A 25,751-nucleotide genomic window follows, 5' to 3' on the forward strand; every position below is an offset into this window, starting at 1 on the left:
TCTGCACACAGTAGGCATTGAGGAAGCACTATTCATTCATTCATTCAATAGTATTTATTGAGTGCTTACTATGTGCAGAGCACTGTACTAAGCGCTTGGGATGAACAAGTCGGCAACAGATAGAGACAGTCCCTGCCGTTTGACGGGCTTACAGTCTAATCGGGGGAGACGGACAGACAAGAACAATGGCACTAAACAGCGTCAAGGGGAAGAACATCTTGTAAAAACAATGGCAACTAAATAGAATCAAGGCGATGTACAATTCATTAACAAAATAAATAGGGTAACGAAAATATATACAGTTGAGCGGACGAGTACAGTGCTGTGGGGATGGGAAGGGAGAGGTGGAGGAGCAGAGGGAAAAGGGGAAAATGAGGCTTTAGCTGCGGAGAGGTAAAGGGGGGATGGCAGAGGGAGTAGAGGGGGAAGAGGAGCTCAGTCTGGGAACGCCTCTTGGAGGAGGTGATTTTTAAGTAAGGTTTTGAAGAGGGAAAGAGAATCAGTTTGGCGGAGGTGAGGAGGGAGGGCGTTCCGGGACCGCGGGAGGACGTGACCCAGGGGTCGACGGCGGGATAGGCGAGACCGAGGGACGGCGAGGAGGTGGGCGGCAGAGGAGCGGAGCGTGCGGGGTGGGCGGTAGAAAGAGAGAAGGGAGGAGAGGTAGGAAGGGGCAAGGTGATGGAGAGCCTTGAAGCCTAGAGTGAGGAGTTTTTGTTTGGAGCGGAGGTCGATAGGCAACCACTGGAGTTGTTTAAGAAGGGGAGTGACATGCCCAGATCGTTTCTGCAGGAAGATGAGCCGGGCAGCGGAGTGAAGAATAGACCGGAGCGGGGCGAGAGAGGAGGAAGGGAGGTCAGAGAGAAGGCTGACACAGTAGTCTAGCCGGGATATAACGAGAGCCCGTAATAGTAAGGTAGCCGTTTGGGTGGAGAGGAAAGGGCGGATCTTGGCGATACTGTAGAGGTGAAACCGGCAGGTCTTGGTAATGGATAGGATGTGTGGGGTGAACGAGAGGGGCGAGTCAAGGATGACACCGAGATTGCGGACCTGAGAGACGGGAAGGATGGTCGTGCCATCCACGGTGATAGAGAAGTCTGGGAGCGGACCGGGTTTGGGAGGGAAGATGAGGAGCTCAGTCTTGCTCATGTTGAGTTTTAGGTGGCGGGCCGACATCCAGGTGGAGACGTCCCGGAGGCAGGAGGAGATGCGAGCCTGAAGGGAGGGGGAGAGGACGGGGCGGAGATGTAGATCTGCGTGTCATCTGCGTAGAGATGGTAGTCAAAGCCGTGAGAGCGGATGAGTTCACCGAGGGAGTGAGTGTAAATGGAGAACAGAAGAGGGCCAAGAACTGACCCTTGAGGAACTCCAACAGTTAAAGGATGGGAGGGGGAGGAGGCTCCAGCGTAGGAGACCGAGAATGATCGGCCAGAGAGGTAAGAGGAGAACCAGGAGAGGACAGAGTCCGTGAAGCCAAGGTGAGATAAGGTATGGAGGAGGAGGAGATGGTCGACAGTGTCAAAGGCAGCAGAGAGGTCACTATTGATTAGACTTCTGTTTTCTTGAATTCCAAACATCAATTCCAGATTGTAAAGTGTGGGCAGCGGATTTATCTGTTATAGAGCACTCTCCCAAGTGCTTAGTACAATGCTCTGCACACCGTATGTGCTCAATAAATATGACTGATTAAAGGACAAAAGGGAAAGATGGTGAGCTCATTAGTTATCTAAGGGGGTGGACAGTTTTCACTACATTACACAGGGAACGGATCTACCAACTCTGTTGTACTGTACTCTCCCAAGCACTTAGTAAGATTGACTATCCAGATAATAGGACTGGAGAAAGATGAGCCTTTTCATTGTACCCACATTCTGGGGCTGAAAATACAGCCCTAAAGTCTTCATTTTTTTCTTATAGTCACAGTAGCAAACATAAATGTGTCTGGATTCCCCTTATCAAAAGCAGCTCTGAAAAACTTGGACACAGAGCCAAGATGACCTCACATTCTACACTCTGACTGTGCTGTAAATGAGCCTGTAACTCTATGAAGGAATTCTGGCACATTATTAGGAAACTGCATTGCAGTCCAGGGGTGCCACTGAAAATCAAAGGGATAGGGAGAAAGGTTCCCATTTTTCTGGTCTATAATAATTCGAGTGCTCTCTATTTTAACTGAATTTGGAGAATCACTATTATCATTATTATCTCATAAACAAATGCATCACTTACCACTAGACACTTTCTCTCCCCTTCTCTGAGTTGCAATTCCTGCCACCAGTCTGGAATTTTTCAGAAATAGATTGTGAAAATTTTGGAGTGTGTATAATCCATTCCCTATCTTTGATCTTTTACTCTGATTTTATGTGGCACTTTTATGCTCACAGTGATCTCACACCCCTTATCTCATTTTTGTCCTCACAACATCTTTGCTGTGGTAGGGAAAAACAAACACGCCCATTTTGCAGATGACAAAACTGAAGCCTAAAAAGATTAATACCATAATTATCATTATTATCATCAAGTGACTTGCCCAAGATTCCAGAGGCAGACCAGGGATCCAAACACACCACCTTCAGTTTCCAGGGGCTCTTTCCACCTCACCATACTGTAACAAATCTTTCAGTGAATGCTGACCACCACAGGTTAAGGATTTAATTATTTAATGCCCAAAATAGCTGTTCTTTAAGGCTATTTTTTAAGATGGTGCCTTAACTCAGAAGAGTTTACAATTTTCCAAGAAAACCGAGAATCCACTCTGTTGCTTAAATGAAGTCTTCTGGTTGGGCCTCCAAGGTGGGGGTGGATTTGAGCAGTCATGGTGTTTTCATATTGCAAATACCCTATATGTGACTTAACACTTCTCTATGCAAACAGGGATATTTCCATTCTGGGACCAGTGGCTTCTTAGTCCACAATCTGGAGCCAAACATTATCCACAAATGGCAACCCAGAACAAATCAGTCCCAAAATGGAAATAGGTTCCAGGAACCAGAAAATCATTGATAAAATGATTTTGATTGGATGGGTGTGCTTTCTTCCCCATCCTTAGGTTTCCTGGAAGAAGCAAAATCCCCTCAAAGTCTGTTCTTTATCTGAGGGTGTTAAACACTCACCCTCAGAGTTCCTGCAGGATGAAGGAACATGTTCAAATATACTGGAAGAGCCCCTAGAAGATCCTCTCCAATCAAATACAAGCAGTGGTTCTCCATTGGTAATTATCTTGATTTTATTTTTGGATTTGCATCTTCTAACCTATACTCTTACCTTGAGACTGACTTTGACTTCAGTTTTTCAGGGTCAGTAAACTTCATCTAAGGATCAATAAAATACCCAATGCAAATAAGTGTTTCCTCAGGAATAAATGTAAAGTTCAAGGTAGGACTATAAATACATGACACAAATACATTTCAGAACACAGAGGCATTAAAGTTTGCATCCCAGCATGTGTTTCAAACTACACTGCAAAGTACTAATAGGAATTTATCCAAACTGCATTTCAGACTCGGGTATAACTTCAATCACCACTCTGATCCTGCCCATTTTGCCTGTGAGCTCTTTACACTTAATGACATCTCTGTTGTGCAGAAGAAGATGGGAAGATTCACAATCATAACCTACCAACGATCTCCCATACACTTCACAACCATCACTATGTACACCATCATAAGTAGGAGAGTAAGGGAGGAGTGAGCAGTGGTCCCAGCTCCCCCTCTTCCCCACCTCTTCCATGACCCATCATGCTCTCCCGCAGCACTGGGGCATTTTTTTTTTCCTGATCACTTAAATTAAAGGATCTGGTCACTTGGCAAATGGGTGGGACGATTTACGATACCCAATAGATCACACCATTTCCCCATGCATTATTTAGACAAGCATTGAAAACTATCGCGGTACATAATTCCCCAAATTAATCTCAAAGACGTTTAAAACTTTCAACATTTCAGCGCTGTCACTATGTACAAATGGTCTTAGCAACTTCTCAAGAAGGATAGTATTTATAGCCTTACTGGGTCCCCAGTTGGGTACAGCTCTCTTAGCCCTTACCCATAAACACTGCTCAAAATCGGCTTTAGAAACTGCAAGGCATTAAGTGTCTTTATTGCTGCCCAGTAGAGTTGCACACCATGCACACAGGAAGCACTCAAATATAATTGATAAATTAAATGATTATAAACTGGATTTATAAGCTATATGGACCATAAGACTTTTAAGAATGGAATGCTCTAATGCATTATCCTCCTCTGAGTGCTTAGTGCAGTACACTACACACAGTAAGTGCTCAATAAATACCATTGACTGGTTGATTGGACCAGTAAGTGTCTGCAAATTTATTTGAAGAGCCACCAGCTGGTGGACCACTGCCCAACTGATGGATCTTGAAAAAGTATAAAATGCAAGTTCTGTTTTGATTTCTTAATTAGAATATTATGCTAATGGCGGGGCAGGTGCAGGAAGCCCTCCAATAAGCACTGCAATTCACCCAAGTTAAGTTTTTGGCAGTGAGTCTTCAGGTTGGAAACACTCTTTTTTGGAGCTGACTTTTTGTCCCATGCCTGCCTGCTTGCTCACCATTCACCAGGCCACCTTACCTGCTCAAGAGTTTCCCCTCTATCCTACAAGAAGAGAAATAAGGCACTAGAGGAACAGTACATGTATCAATCACAGAAAACACGCTCTCCCATTTAGTACAGTGTTCCACACAGAGTAGATGCTTAATAAATACTAACTGTAACAACCGATCTTGGTTTGTTCAATCCAACAATTTGGTTAACTTCTTTCTTACTGTTCTCTGTAGCTCTTCCCCAACATATTCAACATCCCAGGTGAGACAGGGAGCAGGCTTGAGCTAATAATCTCATATTCAGTCACATCGTTCAGTAAATAACAAGCACTTGAGAATTGCCATTATCTGATTCATTTTAAGGTGGCTGCGGCAATAGAGGGTTTTGGTTTTGCATTTGGGTCTAGATGAATATCCCGTGGTAACTTACTTCAACTGGGGAGCAGCCAGAATGCCCATTCCATTTCTTCACCCCTGAGTACCCACCAAATCCCTTATGCCTATGTAATTGGAATCCAGGGGGAATGGAAGCCCCCAGACCTTCCAAAAGCCTCAGTGCAGAGCCTCAGTCTCCAGACTACTGTTTAGCCCTTACTTTAGACTATGAGCCCCAGGTGGGACAGGGACTATATCCCTCCAGATTATTTTATGGCTACTCTAGAGTTTGGTATTTAGTAAGCACTTAAGTAGTAAAATTATTTGAAGTCAGCCACGTGAACAGATAACAGGTTCCTCTCCCTATTGTCCCCTGCTCAGGTCAGTGGGGTTAAGACAATGAATGGGTAGGAAGCAAGATCAGAAGCCAGAAGGCTGAATAAACCACAGACTGTTTCACCAGCCGCTAAAAAACAAGCATAGGCTGTGCCAGACCAGAGAGGCCAGACTGGAAACAGCATTTAGAGGCAACCCAAATCACTCAAGGTAATCGAGATTGTTACATGTATAAAGCAAGTAAACAAGCTACACAAATAAATTCCTCAGCAGAACAACCAATGAAATGGCATCAAGCAACAACCTGAGATGAACGAGTCAAAGTCCACATATCCATACCTCACTCAGGCACACAGAGATCTCACCAAAAAGCTCACAATAGCTTCCCCACTGACATGGGCCCACTAGGTTTGCCACAAAAATCACACCACAGAACAGTTGCTGAATCCAATTGGAACACTGACCTGTATGCTTGCCAGGAGAGCAGGAAAGCAGTAGATAATTAAAGGCTCTCCCAGAGAAACCACATTTTTCACCTCCTGTGTTTCCACTACAGAATAGGCTACACACAGGGGCAGCCAATTAGTGCTAACAACCACCTGGATAGGAGGGTGGAGAGCAAAGGAAGTTATTGAACTAGTCAGGAGGTAAAACTGTAGCATACTTCTCCCTGGTAACTACATTTCCCAGCAGTCTCTGGAAGATTAGAAACCCTTGTGATGAGATGAAACAACCAATGGGGGTTGAGGAAGAGCTCAATCAGTAAAACAGGGAGAGCTTCTAAAATTAGGAGATTACACACCTGTTTTCTCTCTCCCTCTTCCCAAACATGAGATGCCATCAGCCCCCTCCACAGTGGGGCCTGTAGATTTGGAGACGGAATAAGTTCTGCCTCTCAGGAAATTCACTGAAGTTTGTGTAAATAAGGAAAGGGAAGAATTTTGAGGTGAAACAATTAATCATACTTATTGAGTGCTTACTGTGTGCAGAGCATTGTAGTAAGTGCTTGGGAATGTACAATGTAATAATATAGCAGATACATTTTCTGCCCACAACAAGCTTAGACTCTAAAGGGGGAGACAGACATTAATATAAATCAATTATGGATATGTACATAAGTGCTGTGGGACAGAGGCAGGGGAGGCAAATAAAGGCAGCAAATCAGGGCAACCATAAGGGAGTGGGAGAAAAGGAAACAAGAGCTTAATCAGGGACGGCCTCTTAGAGGAAATATATATTCAATAAGGCTTTGGGTAGAAAAGGGTTTTTATAGTCTCTATCTGTAAAATGGGTAGAAACTACCTGCTCTCTTTCCTCTTAGATCATGAGCGCTGTGTCTGATATGAATACTTAGTATATTCTCCAGTGCTTATCATAGGGAAGCAGCATGTCTCAGTGGAAAGAGCCCGGGTTTGGGAGTCAGAAGTCATGAGTTTGAATCCTGTCTCTGTCATTTGTCAGCTGTGTGACTTTGGGCAAGTCACTTAATTTCCCTGTGCCTCAGTTACCTCATCTGTAAAAGGGGGATGAAAACTGTGAGCCCCACATGGGACAACCTGATCACCTTGTAACCCTCAGGGCTTAGAACAGTGCTTTGCACATAGTAAGCGCTTAACAAATACCAACATTATTATATAGTAAGGGCTTGATAAATACTATTCTAATGAAAGACATACTGGCATTATTACATTCCTGTATTTAAGACTCTTTGAGAAGGCCTGGAGAAGCACTAGTCAGGCAGTTAAAGGTATTTGAGTGTTTACTACATACAAAGCACTGTACTAAGCACTTGGGAAAACACAATACATCAGAGTGGCTGTGGGGTTAAGCTGTGGATGTAGAGTTATCTGGAAAGAAGTGTGGCCTAGTGGATAAAGCATAGGCCTGAGAAGCAGACGACTTGGGTTCTAATGGTGACTATCATTTGCATGCTGTGTGACCTTGGGCCAGTAACTTTACTTCTCTGTAAGTAGGAATTCAGTACCTCTTCTCTCTGCTAGTTTGACTACAAGCCCCATGTGGGACAGGTCCTGTGTCCCTTCTGATCAACTTGTATCTACCCCAGCACTTACAACAATGTTTGACACATAGTCCTTCATACAGTCTTTCCCCCAGTTCCTCCTCCAACAGTCCTAATTGACCAGTTTTCTCAAAGCATCACAAGAATCAAACAAGGGAATCCTAAGAGCTCCATAGGTAGAAGAGGGCTTTGGGATATGGATTGGATGATAGCTGGCCATTCTAGAGAGTTTACCATCATTTTAGTCTGTTGTCCATTCTAGAAAGCTCATTTCCACTTTGTATGCTTGGCTGTTCTTGAAGGCTCACCTCCATTTTGTATGCTTGGCCATTTGAGGGAACCCACCTCCATTTTGAAACTGTTTACGGAAAGCCTTATTAAAGGAGACTCTCAGGTGTGTCACATTACTTAGGTAACGTCACCAAAGACTGAGGATAACCTATGAAGGGATAACGAGAACAATATGAAAAATAGCTAATTAGGAATGACTTCATTTTCTGAAATTGTAGCTTATCTCCATTTCTTCCTTTAGCTACATGGTTCTTTAGGCTAACAGATTACACTGCCACACAAAAACATTAGCCATGGAAAGAGCAGTTTGTAAGAAAATTTCCCAGATTCCTCTAGAACTCAATTTCTAAGTTAGAATTTACCACAGTACCACTAGTGTTGATCCCCTGGAAAAGCATACCCTGATCATTTTAGCTGTTTAAAATAAAAATGGCATTACCCACCTTCTCCTGCCAGGTCTCCTGCTACCCTGTACCTGTCCCTTTCTCACTCTGCATCAATGGGATCACATGAAATTTCCTTCTCCACCCTGCTGTTGTAATCTTTCCCTGATCACTGTAAAGTAGAAAGTAGAAAAGAGTGATTGGGGCCATAACATTCTGGGATCCTGATCTTTGTTTCCTCCTTCTCTAATGCACTGGGGATGATGTAGAGGACTCCTTCCTAAGGTTAGATTACCCACAGAGCCCTTCTTATGTGCTCTTTTGGCTTCAGAACACCCTATCCGGAGAGTGGGTGAGCAGCAGCTGACACTAGAAAGCCAATGACCTTGAATATAGGACTATAAGCTTTAGGGGCATCTCTTTATAAGGATGGCAGTACTACATTCTTTGTGGTCCAAACCTGGGGAGAGTTTTAAAAGAAGTTCCTGTCTCCTTGCATTACTGATCTGAAAGAATTGACTGAAAACCTGAACTTTTTCCCCAAACACCATTTATCTGCCAAGTCTGGAGACCCAAATGGCTTTTACAACATCAGCCTCAATTCCAAGAAATTTCAACAAATGTCAACTCACTTCAGCGGCTGTGGGTTAAGCAGTGGTTATAACGCTTTCTGAGAACTCTTGGGGATTGTCGGTGGACAGCATGGGGGACATTTGGAAGTTTGGGGGCAAAGGTCACAGATTGTTTCCTTCCTACCAGTGGCAGGAGGATAACTGCCAACTTTCTGGAGGAAGTCACAAGTAACCGGAGAGTTTATTTTGCAGCTGTTCACACCTTTGGAGGGCATTATCTTCTATGTGCTAGCTGAGAGCCAAGGAGGAAATCTGAAGGTTTTAAGGGAGCATGCCCAGAAAGAACAAAGCACAGAATTCTCTGTCACTGGTCAATCTGGTTTAGATTGTCATTATTTCTTGAAGTTGTATCATGCAGGACCAAGTGTGTTTTCCGACTGGAAAACACTTATCATGTACAGAGCACTGTACTAGTCCCTTGGGAGGGTAAAATGTAATAGAATTAGTACTATTAACTGATCATAGTACGTGGCTCAGTGGAAAGAGCACAGGCTTGAGAGTCATAAGTCATGGGTTCTAATTCTGGTTCCTCTACCATTTGTCAGCTGTGTGACTTTGGGCAAGCCACTTAACTTCTCTGTGACTCAATTACCTCATCTGTAAAATGGGTATTAAGACTGTGAGCCCCACAAGGGACAACCTGATTACCTTGTATCTACCCCAGCGCTTAGATCAGTGCTTGGCACATAGTAAGTGCTTAACAAATACCATCATCATCAGTAGACACTTAATCAATACAATTGATTGATCAACTGGCACAGGTTAAAACTAACTAGGAGTGAACCATAAACAGAACTGATTCTTCTTCACTGGACTCCAGATTCCTCAGGTGGTTAAAGGCAGTTATCCCAGGATATCAGAAAGGAAAGAGTTTTTTTCTACTCCCTCCCCAATTCTCAACTCCAACAGGCTCTAGGTACCACTGCCTGAAACACTCCCGTCCATCTTTGAGGATGGACTTGCCCATCGGGAACCTCAGATGAGCCATGTCTTTCCTGGGTAGAAGTCCTAGATTCCTGCCTCTCCCTACCTCTGATATATGCTATTTGTCCTATCTACCTCTCCTCAGTCCCCACAACAAACCTGTGATATAGAAAGAAGCAGATATTATCATTCTTATTTTACAATCAGTCGATCATACTTACTGAGCACTTATTATTTGTAGAGCACTGTACTAAGTGCTTGGGAGAATACAATTCAACAGAACTAGCAGTCACTTTCCTTGTCCCTAATAAACTGAAAAATGAAGGCCAGAGAGGCTAATTGACTTGCTTCAGGTTACACAGCAGATCAGTGGCAGAGCTGGGATTAGGTCTCCAACAGGTCCATGCTCTTTCCATTAGGCCACCCTGCCTCGATTCTTTGTTGACTTGTTCATGAGCTCTGTGATCTTACCAAATAAGAAAAAACAAGCTCCCTGAAAGAACTTCCTAACCTAAACCCCCACTTTAGTGCAGAAAAGCCCGAATTTCAAGCCAGTGAGTGAAATTCAGTGAGTCTATGTTTCATTCTCCTTGTGCTTTGCTGCAGATAAATATGTATGCTATCCACCAGATACACAAAGCCAGGAGAAATCATTTTAACTCTCAAAACACTGAATCTCCTGGGACTCCCGAAGTAGAAAGTAGAAACCCTTAAGCAATGATCGTAGAAAATCTCTGTAGAGAATGTCTTCTCCCCCCAACCCCTCCCACCCCCACTCCATGAGAATCTAAAAAGCTAGCATTTGCAAGGAATTCCCTGTGTACCCTTTCCAACACACTCCAGCGAGAAGTGAAGGTGTGAAGGAATAAAGTGAGAGCAAAGTCTTGCCTGAAAGGGTAGACAGGAAGTGGAAAAACCAAAAGAGGATAAAATAAGGAATTTGGCAAAAATCGCCTGTAATGATTGGGCATTTTAATGATTCTCTTTAATCATCTTTGATGTGATGGCTGCCCTCCTTGATCTCTCTGACTGGAATACCGTCACTGTAAACGAATGTTTATGAGCATCCTCAGGAAGCTTAGTGTTCCTCTAGGCACTTGAAATCCAAGCTAGGGAATAGGCAGGGTCCCTGCCCTCAAGGAGTTTGCAGCTTAATAAATAGATATAAACCCATGCACAGATACAGGTCCACAAATAACAGCCACAAGAATGAGATGGCAGGTGCAGAGGGATACAGAATTTTTTTTATGGTATTTGTCAAGTGCTTACTATGTGCCAGTAGTAAGCACTGTTCTAAGCACTGGGGTAGATATGAGCTAGTCAGGTTGGACATAGTCTCTGTCCCATGTGGGGCTCACAATCCAAATCCCCAATTTACAGGTGAGGTAAAGGCAAAGAGAAGTTCAGTGACTTATGCAAGGTCACACAGCTGACACGTGGCGGAGTGTGAGCTCCAAGAGGGTTGTGTCCGACCTGATTATCTTGTATCTACTTCAGTGCTTGGGATATAGTAAGCACTTAAAGAATACCACAATTTTTATTATTAGTCTCTTTCATGATAGCACTATAGCACTATTGAATTTTAATGCCAATAGTTCATACAGCACTTCCGTTACTTCAAGATAATGCTGAAAAGTTTATGTTAGCTTCAGCATTTCCTTTCCCCTGTCTGAAAAATTTTAACTGATTTGAATAGCATGATTAAAACCAATATCAATTTAGCATTAGGATAACAGCAGGCCGCTCTGTTAGTAGGGGGAGCCTTTTTGCTAAAGAGCCTATGAAAGAAAACTAGAAATTAAATATTTACAGAAGTGTGCATTTATATGTCTCTCTCTCCATATGTATGCACTTATATATATACATATACATATTTACATGCATATATATATTACACCAAAATAAAATTCAAAGTATTTCATTTGCTATATATGTATGTTGTTATTTGAGCATATAACTGTATAAATTTTTGCCAATGTTCTTAATGCCTTTATATTGTTTTGGTCAATTTTTAGGATCTTAGAAATGCAATAATGTACTTTACATGAAAATACAGTTAGAGGTTAGAGAAGAGGTAGGCTTTTAGAGTTCTTTTGCTGTTTTCATGGAACCCACTGTTGGCTCCCAGAGGGGACAGCAGCAGTGTGTTTGTCAGTCATGATAAGTCTTCTACCATGAGCACTGGATGGCCTTTTCTCTGAATCTAGTGGGATGGCAAATAGTTAATTTTGCCATTCTTCTCAGAGCTATGGTGAGAACCCATTATTTTTCCAGTTCCCAGGAAGTCCCATTCAGCAAATGAAATAAAAGCAGCCACCTGGATTTGTCCCTGCCTGTGGCTCCAAAAGCCCCAGTCCCTTCCTCAAACACAGATGTGGGATTTGTAACGTTCTCTCGACTCCATGAAACACCCTCCAAACATTTAACAACAATCCTGCAAAATTCATTTTGCCATGAGCAACCTAGGGACTGACAGCATCAATTAAAAATAAGTGTTGTTGAACAAATAAATCTAAGATTGTTTTGTTATAATTCCATTTGGGTATAAAGCCTTCCCATTCTTAGAATATGCCAACCCACATAAAGCATAAAATATCCATAAAGAAAAAAGAAGCACAACACACATATACACTCTTATTCCATTCACTGAAAATAAATTGCTTTTGTGTTATCTAAAAGGACCCAGTCCAGAGGAAAGATTGGCATCTCAGCTACAACATTTCAAGGTCTGGGCAGTGTTGTCATTTATTCAACCTGTTCTTTCAAATGACGTAATAAAAATAGCTTCTTCAAGTGGGAAATAGGATGACAGTTAATTGAGTTCAATGAAGAAAGCTTTTCAAAACAGATCAAAATATATATAGGAGGGCAATTAAAAGAACACTTTTATCTGGGTTGAGATAAGTAGTATTTGTGTGTGTGTGTGTGTGTGTGTTTGTGTCTCAGAGTGCCCCATCTGATGGTTCTCTGTCATATCAGAAGTCAGTCAACCAAAGCAACTCTCCAAAAACCAGTCCTCACTAGAACCATGAAACATTTTTATCAGTTTCTGGCCTCAACACTTATGCAACAACCCACTGACACACTCTCTCTCACTCTCACATACACATGTGAAAACACACACACACACACTCCCTCATACACCCAGGGCCTCCTAGACTCTCACTTTGCCAGAGAGATGTGGGGAGAAGCTCAACTTCTTCCCTAGGGCAGATCAGACACCTTTCATAGAAACCTTTCTAGTACACACAAACTCCCAAGGACCACCAAATGGAACAAAAGTTCCTAACGTCAGTTCTCCTGCAGCAAAATATTACTGTTGAAAGGAGAAGGCACCAACAGTTTTTAAAAAATTTCCACTTTCCAAAAGTACTTTTACTCAAATTTTAATTTTTGGCTACACGACTTTTTCACTGCTTTAGCTGCAAGTCTTGTCTTCACAATAAAGCAAAAATACTCTGCCTCTAAGCATAAAAGGATGTCACATTTTGCTTGAGGACATTGTTATTTCAAGGGTAAGAGGCTGGGGATTCTGAGGCAGTCCTTACAGGAACATGAGGTTTTTCATCACACTGCTCACTTGAAGATTCCTCACAAATATGGAAAATAAATTGAAGACTTGTAGAAGGCACTGGACTTCATGATAGCGGTGAAAAAACTTGAAGACAAACACCAATTACACACTGCCACTGCAGTGCGCTATCAACAACTTGTCTCTATTTTCTCATCTATAAAATGGGGAGAGAATGCCTGTCTCTTTGATGTGAGAATCAAAATGATATCACTGAAAAATGAAAGCACTTTGGAAAAATAAAAGCACAAAACTAAAATATGGATAGTTCACCTCTACTGTATTTTCCCAAGCAATTAGTATAGTGCTCTGCATACAGTGAGCACTCAATAAATACCACTGATGGAAGTGACTTTTATAGCAAATAGCAGTAAACTTTAAACTTTTCAGATGGCCAGGGGTGAAAAGGACTAAGTTTGGTGGTTTGAAGCACTGGAAAGGGGTAGAAGGGAGAGGATGGAAAAAAAAATCTAAAGTGAAACTCCTTCGAACAGTGTTTCAAGATTAAGAAAAATGAAACATTCTTTTCCTTAGCCTTTGAAAATACCAGAAGCTCTGGGAAATGCCCTTTCTGAACCCTCTCCCTGAAATTCAGGGACCACTTAAGTCTGGGGACCAGCCGCTCCGGTTCCCATTCATCCTCCTCGAGACACACGGCCCGTCAGCTGTTTCTACTTAGCTTTATTACCTCTTCCCACCACGCCGGGTTTCTTCGGACTGGGAAGGATTAGCCCGGCAGACCCGAGCAGTGATGTTTTAAGGCAGTATCTGCACAATTTAGAATGAGTGCCCAAAGTGAGGCCATCTAGGAGAGGAAGTGCAAAAGAGAAAAAGCAGAATGGAGGGCAACTTCAGGATTTGGGAAAGGTCAAAGGGATGAATTTTCTGAAGTGACTTGTGGTCCAAAGGCATGTGGGAGGGAGAGAATAAGAGCGCAGCTTAAATTAAAATATGTTCTGCTGGTCTGGCTTCCTGCTGGATTTTGATCATTTGAAAAGGATGTTAAATTACACTGGAACAAAATTAACACTTTGCGTCTGTGGAGAGGCAGGAAAGGTGGTAGTGTAGCCTAGTGGAGAGAGAGCACGGGACTAGGAGTTAGAAGGGGATTCTGGTCCCAGCTCTGCCACCCAGCTAGGTGACTTTGGGCAGTTCTTTGAACATCTCTGGGGATCTATTCTCTTACCTCTAAAATGGGGATAATAAACCCTGCCTCTCCCACTCTTTTAGATCTCTGTGTCTGATCTAACTTGGATTTAACTTAATACAAGGCACAAAGCAAGGAATTAACATATAGAGTAGTGAACAAACTGGGTTTTTCTCACTTCAGATCCTATTGTTGAGTTGTGATGGTTAGCATCTGCAGTAGAGCAGAACTCTGTATTCTTGCAGAACAGCAAGTCAAGCACTTAGTACAGTGCCCTGCACATAGTAGGAGTCTAATACCTACCACTGATAGGCCATCCGGTCAGTGTTGTGGTACTGGCCACAATCAGATCTCTGTCCTAAAGAAGCAGGTTTCAGAAGCAATCAAGTTGGATCTCTAAATCACATGTCATTGCTGTCCAGTGCTTCCCCCCTGTAGACTGTATGCTCATTGTGGGCAGGGAGTGTGTCTATCAACTCTGTGGTACTGCATTCTTCCAAGTGCTTAGTACTGTAGTGCTCAACACACAGTAAGTGCTCAATAAATACAATTGATTTCATTGTGGGCAGGGAATGTGTATGTTTATTGTTGAATTGTACTCTCCCAAAGGCTTAGTACAGTGCTCTGCACACAGTAAGCGCTCAGTAAATATGATTGAATGAATGACTGATTGATTGATGGTGTCACAGCCAAAAACTCCATTGACCCCCGCAGTAGTGGCAACAGGAAGCAGCAACATGTCAGCAGGAATGCAACAAAAGTCCAGGTACCCTTTTCTACTAGACAAGCCGTCAAGTCAGCAACTTCAAACAGGTTTGGGGGCCCTTCCCTCGCAGCAGGGAGTGATAAAGCCATATTAATCTCCTGCTTTAAATCAAGTTTCTGCCGCAGGACTCCATTAATCTCCCCTACATTATCAAGTACCTCAGTGGCAGGAAATTATATTTCTAAATTGAATTTTGTTCTGTTTCAGTGTAGTAAGAAATATTTTCCCAACCGCTAATGGATATGCATAAAGCCCGGGACTCTGACGAAGACTTTACATAAATAAAAGCTGTAAATTCAAGCCACTTGTGTCCAAGAGCCAGGATGATAAGAGAGAATGGAAAGCATTGATTGCCTGGAAAAGAGGAATCAAATCAAGGGCTTTCCAGGAAAAGTGAGAGAGCAGATGGCTAACTTTTTAATTTACCGTTTTCTAGCAATTGCCCATGAGGGTGAAGAAGAATCAATCCAATGAATCTGTGGGTGCTAATAAAACATTTATTGATCCTCGGCATGCATGCTTTTACTCTACAGATGTCCCAGCTTGCAGTCAGCCCTGGTCACCAAAACGGATCCTCCAGGAGGGAATCCGAGTGGAGAGAAACTTACTGGAAAATAATGCCCACGGCTTGATTTTGTTAGGAAAGAATTACAAAGGACAGCCACCTGCAACAAAGCCACTTCATCCTTGAGTGGGAATAGAGTTTAAAATAATAATAATTGTTGTTTTATCATAATATCTATTAAGCCTTTGCATTGTGTTAAGCACTATGCTAAGCACTGAGGTTGGTACAAGGTAATTAGTTCGGAAACAGTCCTATCCCATGTGGGCTTCACAGTGTAAGAGGGAGGGAGAATAGGGATCTTCCCTCTAGATTGTAAACTCCTCCTGGGCAGGGATTATGTCTGCCAACTCTATAATATTGTACCCTCCCACCAGCTCAGTACAATGATCTTAGCTGAATTACTGATCCATCTAATTACCACTTTACAGATCAGATAACTGAGGCCTAAAGAGGATAAGTGACTTGCTTAGGTTTCCCAGGTCTTCTTGATTGCAGGCCACATCCTCTGTACTAGGCCGTGCAGTACCCCAGGGTCTATAAAACATAGGCCTTTTCTGGGCTGAGGTCAAAAGATTTACTGACTTGGGTAACCTAGTCTTTTCCTTCTGCAGCAGGTCTCTCTGTGTCCCCTAGAAAATTACTTTCACAAAGAACTTCTTCCTCAGCGGATCCAATCCACCTCCCCTTCTACAGCAACCACCAATCACTGAAGCAGCCGGGCACTAATTGAAGCTCAGTGCTCACATAGGGTGCCTTCGTGAATCACTCATGAATTTCCAAACCCCATATCCATTGCTAATAGTGGCCAATGCCAATGCTTCCTTTTTCAGACTAGTATCCACTGGAATAAACATATGGAGTTTTAAATCATGTAACTACCTACATAACGATGCTCTGGAGAAGAGAAGCGATCAATCGGCCTGACTTAAATGAATTAGAGCTGTAATTCTGAGCTCTCGTGTCGTTGTCCTCCCAGCTATAAACTGAATCTGCTTTTCACCACCAAATACTGTCCTGAGGAAGACAGTAGGGTATGAAGGCTGCCCAAGCCTTCCCTCTGAAGTCTCTGATCTCCTGATCATTTGGAGCATTCTTACTCGGGCAAGGGGGCAGAGAAACAGCTCTTTTCCTTCTGAGACCAACCAGGAAAGAGGAAAAAGGGGGCCAGGTTCAATGCCGGCCTTCGACCTACATTCCTTTCCAGCTCCCTCTGATCAGATGGCTGGAGGCTGCTAGCCCTTCCTGGAAGTGGGCACAAGAGCTGCACTTCGGGGTGCCCAAACCTGGAAATAGTGGGCTCTCACACGTTGACCAGGAACCCGTTTGCCTCCTTCACGCTCATTCCAACAGCACCCACAAGTCCACCCTCCACACTTTCTCTCCACACACAATGTATCTTCCCGCCTGGGTGTTCTGTCCCTGGACAGTCCTGGAGTTTGGTTCTCTCTTGCCACAGTGCCTGAATTTGACCAGACAGTTGCAATTGCTTTTTAATCTAAGCAAACTGATCTGTCCAAGGCCATCAGTGTGGGGAACTCATCCCTGAGAGTCTCAGTAATCCCAGTGAATCACGTAGCTCAGTTCAGAACTCAGAAATTAGACTCTGAGTGGGATGTCACAAGCACTTCATGGACTGAGGACCTACAGTTGTGTGGTGTTTCTGCACAGGACCCCTAAGCTCTGGTGTTAGGCAAATTGAATGGGAACACGAGTCTTACATTTCCTGCCCTCAAGGAGCTTCCATGCTAAATCCTGTGAGGCAATCAGCTGGGCTCTGAGACAATCAGATTGATATTCTCCCCTTTTCAGTGGGGAGTATGACTCTTGGACTGGCAGTCCCCCTTGGCTCACAGCCAGGACAAGGGGAAGATGAACCCACTCTCTTGGGAGCTGTGCCCCCAGCTACCCACAGCACTTGGGTGCACAAGGACCCCAGACGAATTTTATGGACCCAGAGGAGTTCTCAGTAGGGCTGAGCCCCAGAAAATCCTGGCTAACATCCTCATGCCTCCTAACTTCACCACTCTGCTGCCAAGCCCCCAAGGACACAGCCCTGAGCTGCATACCATGTGTCCTTTCCTGAACAAGTGTGTGCATGTTGTGTGTTCTAGTATCTGTGTGCCTCATAAGGCCAAGACATGTCTGACGGTTTGTTAGGCACTTACTCCGTATCAAACACTGTGCTGAGAGCTAGGGTAGATACAACACAAACAGACCAGACCCAATCTAAGGTGGGGGGAGAATAGGAATTCAATCCCCATTTTGCCGGTGGGAAAACTGAACCATGGAGAAGTTAGATGACTCACCCAAGGTGACACAACAGATGAGCAGCAGAGTGGGGATTAGAACTCAGGTCTTCTGACTCCCAGTCCTGTGACCTTCCCAATAGGCCATGCTGCTCCTCAGTGTGTTGCAGGTAGGGTCAGGTAGAGTACTGATTTTCCCTGGCTCTCTGTTCCATGCCCCTCATCCTCTTTCTCATTGCTGCTTGCCAGGTTGAGCTATCACCTGCAGCTGTGTCCCAACTGTAGCCCTCCTCCTCTAGGAACTATGAGCAGGGGCGAGCTATTGATTTTCTCAGGGGACCATGGTGTTTTCAGAGCTCCCTTGGGTGGCAGCAAAGAATGAGACAAGGGCTGAGGTTGGGTGAGTCTGACCCCAACCCTTCTGTCAATACGGCAAGCCAACATCAAGACACCGGGACAGGTGGGTGAGCACCGTGACTCTGAGTGGAACTAGACCCCACTACCCCCTCCCACTTCCTTTCCTCCTACCTCATTACCTCCATACAAGAGCAGAGAACTCAGCCGGCAATTCGGTGTTGGGGGGGCGGGGGCGGGGGGTGTCCGAAAAATCCCCACTTCCTCACAACAGTGTAATACTCAGATGGTTCCCCTCACCAACCCAAGGACCCACTTCTTTAGGTCCCAGCCACCTTTTCTAATAAACTATAGTGTTTGTTATTAATAGCAATAATAATAAATGTGGTATTTGTTAAGTGCTCATTATATGCCAAGCATTATTATTAAGCACTGGGGTAGGTTCAAGATAAATCAGGTCAGACCTAGTCCCTGTCCCACCTGGGCTCACAGGCTGAGGGAGAGGGAGAATGTAAGGATAAGTATGGGGGATTTGGGGCTGTAAACTGCTTCAGGGAAAAGAACTCATCATCTACCTCTATTATATTTTCCAAAGTGCTTAATGTAGTTCTCTGCACACAGTTGATGCTCAATAAATGCTATTCATTGACTCTCAAGCAAAGTGAAAAAGAAATTATTGATAGTAGATGTGCATGTAACCTGCATCTAACTAAGGAGCTCTAAAGGCTTAAGGCAGGTTATTAAAGGACTCTATGTTCCAATCCAACACAGCTGCTTGCAGTTATTCATCTGGTTATTTCTATGCAGCCAGAGAGGTCTTCATTTGATTTAGGAAATTTGCTTTCTAGCATGCCTCAATTCTAAAGGAAACCAATTGGATTATGTGTTTCTTCTGGTCAAATAATCAGTTCAGTCAAACTGTCCCACAGTTCATTGTGTCAGTGTGCATGGAAAGTGGAGTAAACTGCCCACGTGTGTGTGTTGGCCAAAGGTCATATGGAAGTTATGCGGCTTTTCCCACACAGACCAAATGGGGAATTAAAAACAGAGGCAGTAACAGGGATCTCTCTGGAAACAGAAACCAGATGTACATCTCTTCTGGCTGTAAATCTAAACTACTTCAGGTAAAAGGAAGATGGGAGAAAAAGCAGGGGAGCCTTGGCCACGTGAAGGAAACAATCAAATCTTTGCTTTTTATACAAAGGTAGTTTGATCATGGGTAAGTCACTTCTGTGCCTCAGTCCCCTCATCTATAAAATGGGGATAAAATACTTTCTCCCACACTCTTAGACTGTAAGACCCGTGTGGGGCAGGACCTGTGTCCCATCTGCTTATAGTGTATCTACCCCAGTGCTTAGTACAGTGCATGGTACAATAGTACATGCTTAAGAAAAACCACAAGAATTATTAGTGAAGTTCTTGGGTTTTTTTGGTTTTACTTAGCTAATAAATATTAATAAAATTAAATGTCAAGCTCTCCAAAGGGTTCCAAAAAAGCCCAGCTCTGACTCCTACTATGGTATATATTAAACATTTGCTGGGTGTTGAGGATTGTGCTAAGTACAGATAATTAGATCTTATAGAGTCCCTGTCCCACATGGGGCTCACACTCTAAAAGGGACAAAGAGCAAGCATCTCATCCTCACTTTACAGGTGAGGATACTGAGGCCTAGGGAGGTTAAGTGACTTCCCATGACCACACACCAGGCCATTAGCAGTGCCAGGACCAGAACCCAGGTCTCCTGATTCCCAGTCCCAGGTCCTTTCTGCTAGGGTACACTACTGTTAACACCTCCAGGGTGAAGTTCAGATTGCTTAAAAGGGTTCATTGTCCTGCCCTATTCCCTGTTTGGGGCTAATATTTACTCTGTAAACTAACAGGGCCGCTGACAAACCCTAGTACTTTCTGAACAATCGATAATAATCAATTCTGATATAGGTTCAAGTCAGATTAGGAACAGTTTAAAAATTTCAGAATATGCCGGGAAAATGGGATCATGGATTTCTGTCTCAGATCTCAAAATGGGACAGGTAACCCTCTTCGACAGGCACCGAGCACCCTCACTGTAACAATTCAGGGGAAAAGTCAGCTATGGTTTATCCACCCGCTCTTACAAACATCCCTTCTACATTCACTATGAGCCGGGCAGCCAGAGCAGTTAATTTTGCCATCAATACCTATCTTCCATTTCAACTTCTAGCTCACTGGATCCAGAGAGAAGTTTGGTTTGAACTTGTCCTGACCTACCTTCTTAACGGAGCTTGACTCACCAGCACCCATTCACTCTACCACCTCCCATTTCAGCCCACCCAAGAGGGAGGGCCATTCACTCCTATCATTTCAGCCTTCCACAGTGTCACTGCGACAGCTACATTAAGCTCTCACAGTTTGTTTTAATTGTTTTCTGGCTGTACAGCCTCAGTGTATTTCTAAGTATCAACTCTGCTTAGGAGTGAACACTTCCATAAAGATGATAAAAGTTAATGAGTATCTCTGATCTGACAAGACATCTGTTCTTATCTTTCTGAAATGATCAAACACCCACCCTGATGGTTTGAGGCCCATTGAGAGAGAGCAAATATAATCCAATTAATCACTCTAAACTAAAATCCATACTAAGGCAGAGTTTCTCAACAGGCTTATCCTACGTGCCTGTCAGTAGGCTGAGGTGTTTTCAAAAAAGATCTTTTTCATGTAATTAGGACATCCCTCTTTAACTACACAGTCAGCTCCAGCTAAGTGAAAACTGTGAATAATACAACGCTTTGTACACAGTAGCACCATTACTGAATAGGACACAGACATAACAGACCAGATTTGATCTATAAGCAAATTTCCAGATATCAAATTTTTGTGCAATTACTGCACTTTAAACTGAGGATCAGTTACAATTTGGAAAAGTAACCCACCACCTCAGTATATATCCACAGTGACCTAATCTCTGTGGAGGGCAAGTGACCGTGCAAAGCAGTCTTCCTATGGAGAACCTAGAGTATCTGAAATTTTATAAACACATTTGTCTTTTGAATGGGAACAAATCAACAGAAAGGGATCTCAGTTTTAGAAACAAATGCAAGTAATTTTTTTTAATATTTGAAGAGCATCCCTTAGTGAGAAGATGAGTTTTAGATGACATAATTTCTCTCCTACTATCACTTTGGCCATTCTGTGCTCATTACACTCTTGGATACTCACAACTTCCCATAGCTCTTCTGTACACACCGAACTGACACACCCTATTAAACACTAACCCTCACCCATATTCCTTTTTCCTTCACTCTCCTATCTGTAAATTATTTTAGTGTCCATCTTCCCCAACTAGATTGAATGCTCCTTGAGTGTAGAGATCATATCTGTTAAACTCTATTGTACTCTCCAAAGTGGTGCGTAGGGCAGAGTTGGGCTCATAGTAAGTGCTCAATAAATACTATTCATTGATCAATTGATACTCTAACCGCAACTATCCAAACCACCTGCATTTCCCTCATACTTGGGATTTGCACTTCTAAACTCTGACTTCACTATCTGATCCTTGAGTAGAAAGAGGTGTTGAGACTCCATTCTCCCAGCTTCTGTTTCTTGGATCAAATGATTTTCTACCTCTCTTACCTTCAAGCTCTGCGTTCTTCAACATTTTACTTTCATATTTCTCCAGCAAAGGGCTTTAATTCATTTCTCTTTTTCCTACTATAATGTCTGTCAATCAATAATATTTATGCAGCATTTACTGTGTACAGAGCACTGTACTAGGCCCTTGGGAGTGCACAATAGAGTAGCCAGATATGACCCCTGCCCTTAAGAAGCGCACTTGTGAATATTCTTCTACATCTAAGGAGAAAAATAATTCTCTCCAACATTAAAAAAAATTACACTCTTTAATTTTTGATAAATAACTCACATACAATTTAGTCACCCATCTGCAATCTACAGAAAGAGTAGTATATTCATAAAATCAATTATTTAAAGGGCCCATGCAGGCTATATTTTCAAAGTGGCTCCTCCATTAAATAAAACTTTTTCACTGCAATTGCCCGGTATTTTTTGGTTAAAAAAATACAGTACAGCACAAACCTGTTAGTTGAAAGGAACAGAACCTACAGAGATCATTTGCTACCTCCACTCTGAATTTATGAAAATTCAATCTACCCTCCATGTTTCACAGGACCTCTGGCTCAAGGCCCTTGTCAGCATTACTTCCATACCTCTCGCACTTGCAAAAGTGACCAGTTTTAAAAATCAGGTTAGGATCTATCATAAGAAGCACAATTAGATATTCAGCACTTAGTAACATACATTTGTTCAAAAGTATGGTATTTATTTTGATTACTGTTTCCAAACAACCAATCAATGGTATTTATTGAGCACTTACTGTGTGCAGAACACTTTATTTGAATATGTGTTGCCCTGTTAAAGTGTAAGCCCTTTCTTTGTTATGGCATTTGTTAAGTGCTTACTATGTGCCAGGCGCTGTACTAAGTGCTGAGGCAGATCAAATTTAATCAAGTTGGACCCAGTCCCTGTCCTACATGGACACTTCTAAGTATACTTCTAAATAAAATATCTTACATTTTACTTAGACTGTTACCCCAGTCAATCAATGGTATTTATTGAGTGCTTACTATGTGTAGAGCACTGTACTGCGCACTTGGGAAAGTATTATATAACAGAATTAACAGACACGTTCTGTTCCCATAACGAGCTTACAGTATAGAGGATGTGGGACAAACAGAGACTATGTCTGACCTGATTAACATGTATCTACCCCAGGACTTTAGAACAGTGCTTGACACATAATAAGTGCTTAACAAAGTCCATTATAATTATTATATTTCAGTCTGAGGAAATGGTGGCAGTTCACAATTCTCGGATTCTTTGAAGTGTGTTAGCAAAACAGTTTCTGCTGATTTGTTTTCATTTAACATTGTGGAAACAAGAGAAAGAATAGCTGGACACCAGGAGGCTTTGTGATCTGTGACAGCTTTCTGTTTCTATACTGGTTTCAAGATCATTTTCAAGAATAAAATCTAGACAGATCTGCTCTGCTTGTCCTGCTACCAACCTATGTCTCCATTCCTCATTATAAGTGACAAAAGACTCTGAGTGCGTGCAGAGGGCTCTTTTCGGTTTAAGCGAGGCTTCCTGGAAAGTGTCACCAAGCATTAGAATGTTTTCTTTATTCAGTCCCACACACAGAGGGTTCCCAACAATTTCAAATTTTTTTCAGTTCACCTTTCAGCACAGTCTCAGTCTAGTCTCACACCCAATCACTTTCCTCTTAACTTCTCCTGCCTCCATGCGAAGCAACTTGAGAGACTTGATTTTTTTCCCCTCCAGAAGTAACCAGCATTTCAGAGCCCTTAAGTTTGTACATAGTAATCAGGAATTCAACTTGGTCTCACAAGTCAAGCTAAACTGAGGACTGAGCATTTTTAGAAAGTACCTTAAAAGATAGTTCATACAAAATGAAAATACATGTTCAGAATTACTCCAAGCTTACAGATATAAAACAAAACTGATGAAACTAATTATGGTAAAATATTAAAATTTTAATTTGACCTTTAATATAGTCTTAGCTATATAAGGCATTTGGAAAAGATCAGAGATCACAGACGTAACAGAGTATGTACAAATTTTAAACTGCAAATAGCCATTGAGACAAATACAACAGAGTGTAAACTTGAATATATAAATTAGACATGTCATTGCATCAGCTGTTGTTTTTTAAGTGACCCTGTCCTAAACTTTACATATATATATATATATATATTAAAATATTAAAAAGTTAAAAAAAAACATTGTAGTATAGCTACAATGTGAAAAAATACAGATTTGTGGCTCTGTACACAATCTAAATCCATCCTTTCTGTACAGTGTTCTTTCCAAAAAATAAATGGTACTTTACATGCAACAAAACACACAAGGCTGGGTGTGTAGGTACGTTTCAAATTCCAGGGAAAATAAGACCAAACACCCTTCCATCCAGACTGGTTACACATTGCTCCCTGAATGGAATGTAGAACGGGATTGACAGAAACACATTTGGTTAGGATTTAAGGCAACATGAAGAGAGGAAGAGTAGCTGCTTTCAATACAAAACTATCGTTTTTTAAAAAATGAAGTGTGCTGCAATTTTTTCATTTGTGGAAGAGTACCACAGACAGACAACACGTCAAGGGAGAGGGAGGTGGGGTGGGGAAACCAATTCTTTACGGGTTTTAAACGTCAGCCCCGCCTACAGGCTGCATTTGGGCTCCTTCTGCGTTGACAGTTCCTTAAATTGCTTCTGCCACTCTCAATTGCGCATCAGTAGTCAGATGAGTTTGAGGCTTCATTATGCCATTGTGTACCCATAGCTTCCACAGTGTAGCGCCACAAGAAGCCTATCCTTAAGGATTTCCTTACTTGGGTATTCAGGCAACTTGAGCATGTTGATGCTAAAAAAGAAAAACCACCATTAAATAGAAAATCTACCAAATTTCTTATTGTTTTGTCTGGCGCTGAGAACGGTATGAGATAATTAACGTGAAACTGTCCTCTCAAATTTGCATTCAAATTGGAAAACCCTGAAGATGTCAGATTTATGCGGGGGAGGGGAGAGCCCACTGCTGCATTGCAGTGCCCTTCAGCATCCAAATGCTCTGCAAGAAAATACGTTCCCTTTGGTTTAAAATAAAAAACAGCACAGCCAATTTGCTATTTTGCTTCAAGTGTTCGTTGGCGATTGCAAGGCACCTTCTGCGACACGGCACAGATCCTCGGGGCTGCCCTGACCACCAGGCTGACGGTGGAAAAATTATTAGGCATCTATCAAATCCTTCCTGTTTCAGCGAGCCAGTTGGTGTGTGGTGGAAGACATAGTCCCAGGTGACCAGAAGGCTTCCAGGACAAACTGAGGAGAAGGGGAGGGGTGGGAAGACAGGGAGAGAATAATGCAACCTCATATCTTAAGTGCGAAGAGCAAAAGACAATAAAGACACCTTGAAGGTTTCTTAAAGTGTTTAAATCAATCCACTGGACTTACCAAGTACTTGACGTAGGAAGCAAATTAGGAGTGTATGGCACAGCTGCAATGGTGAAGTTCTGCAGTCCGCTGCCACCCATGATGTTCGCAAAGCCGCCATGAGGCACCCTAGAACTAAACGAGTCGCTGTGTTACTTCAGAACGGTTTGAAGAGAGAGGCTTCAGTTTGTGTGCGGTCTATGAGGCAGTTTGGCCCAGGGAAGACGCCAAGGCTGGGAGTCGGGAGACATGGGCTTCTAGATCCAGCTCCTCCCCTGGCCTGCAAGATAACCTGGAGCCAGGCACTTAACCTCACTGAACCTCCATTTCTTTATCTGGAAAATGAGGATGAGATAGGCTGTGAGCTTCGTATGGGACAGCAACTGTTCCCTACCAAATAAACTGCATTTACCCGGGTGCTTAGCCCGCAATGAGAACTTTCAATATATGTCTTGACAATTATGCAAAGGCCTTCGGTTCTGAGCAAAGGAACATGCTCTCCTCAGGTGAGAAGCAGCATGGCCTAGAGGAAAGAGTATAGACCTGGGGGGTCTGAGGACCTGGGTTCTAAACCCACATCTG

The 25,751-nt window shown here is 42.8% G+C and overlaps 1 protein-coding gene and 1 long non-coding RNA gene across 6 annotated transcripts in view; both read right to left on the reverse strand.

Moving 5' to 3' along the window:
• LOC120639016 overlaps positions 1-5,995 on the reverse strand; it is a 69,320-nt gene extending 63,325 nt beyond the window's left edge. Inside the window, exons 1-2 of one of the 4 annotated variants that reach the window (XR_005661118.1) lie at positions 3,262-3,364; positions 2,227-2,276 (exon numbers count right to left, since the gene is read on the reverse strand). This is a non-coding gene — a long non-coding RNA (uncharacterized LOC120639016). Of the gene's footprint in view, positions 1-2,226; positions 2,277-3,261; positions 3,365-5,608; positions 5,687-5,733 lie in introns of those variants that run through there. The other 3 variants (XR_005661117.1, XR_005661119.1, XR_005661120.1) reach the window with 3 other exon arrangements.
• Positions 5,996-23,694: 17,699 nt separating this feature from the next.
• The window catches only part of HACE1 (HECT domain and ankyrin repeat containing E3 ubiquitin protein ligase 1), a 51,297-nt gene continuing 49,240 nt past the window's right edge, over positions 23,695-25,751 (reverse strand). For both annotated transcript variants that reach the window (XM_029047229.2, XM_029047228.2), the window contains 2 exons: positions 25,191-25,304; positions 23,695-24,603 (listed from right to left, as the gene is read on the reverse strand). In XM_029047229.2, the coding sequence (XP_028903062.1) occupies positions 24,501-24,603; positions 25,191-25,304 (217 nt within the window). In that variant the 3' untranslated portion in view covers positions 23,695-24,500. The remainder of the gene's footprint in view (positions 24,604-25,190; positions 25,305-25,751) is intronic.

This window comes from Ornithorhynchus anatinus, chromosome 19, assembly GCF_004115215.2.
Source record: "Ornithorhynchus anatinus isolate Pmale09 chromosome 19, mOrnAna1.pri.v4, whole genome shotgun sequence".
Classification (NCBI taxonomy): Eukaryota; Metazoa; Chordata; class Mammalia; order Monotremata; family Ornithorhynchidae; genus Ornithorhynchus; species Ornithorhynchus anatinus.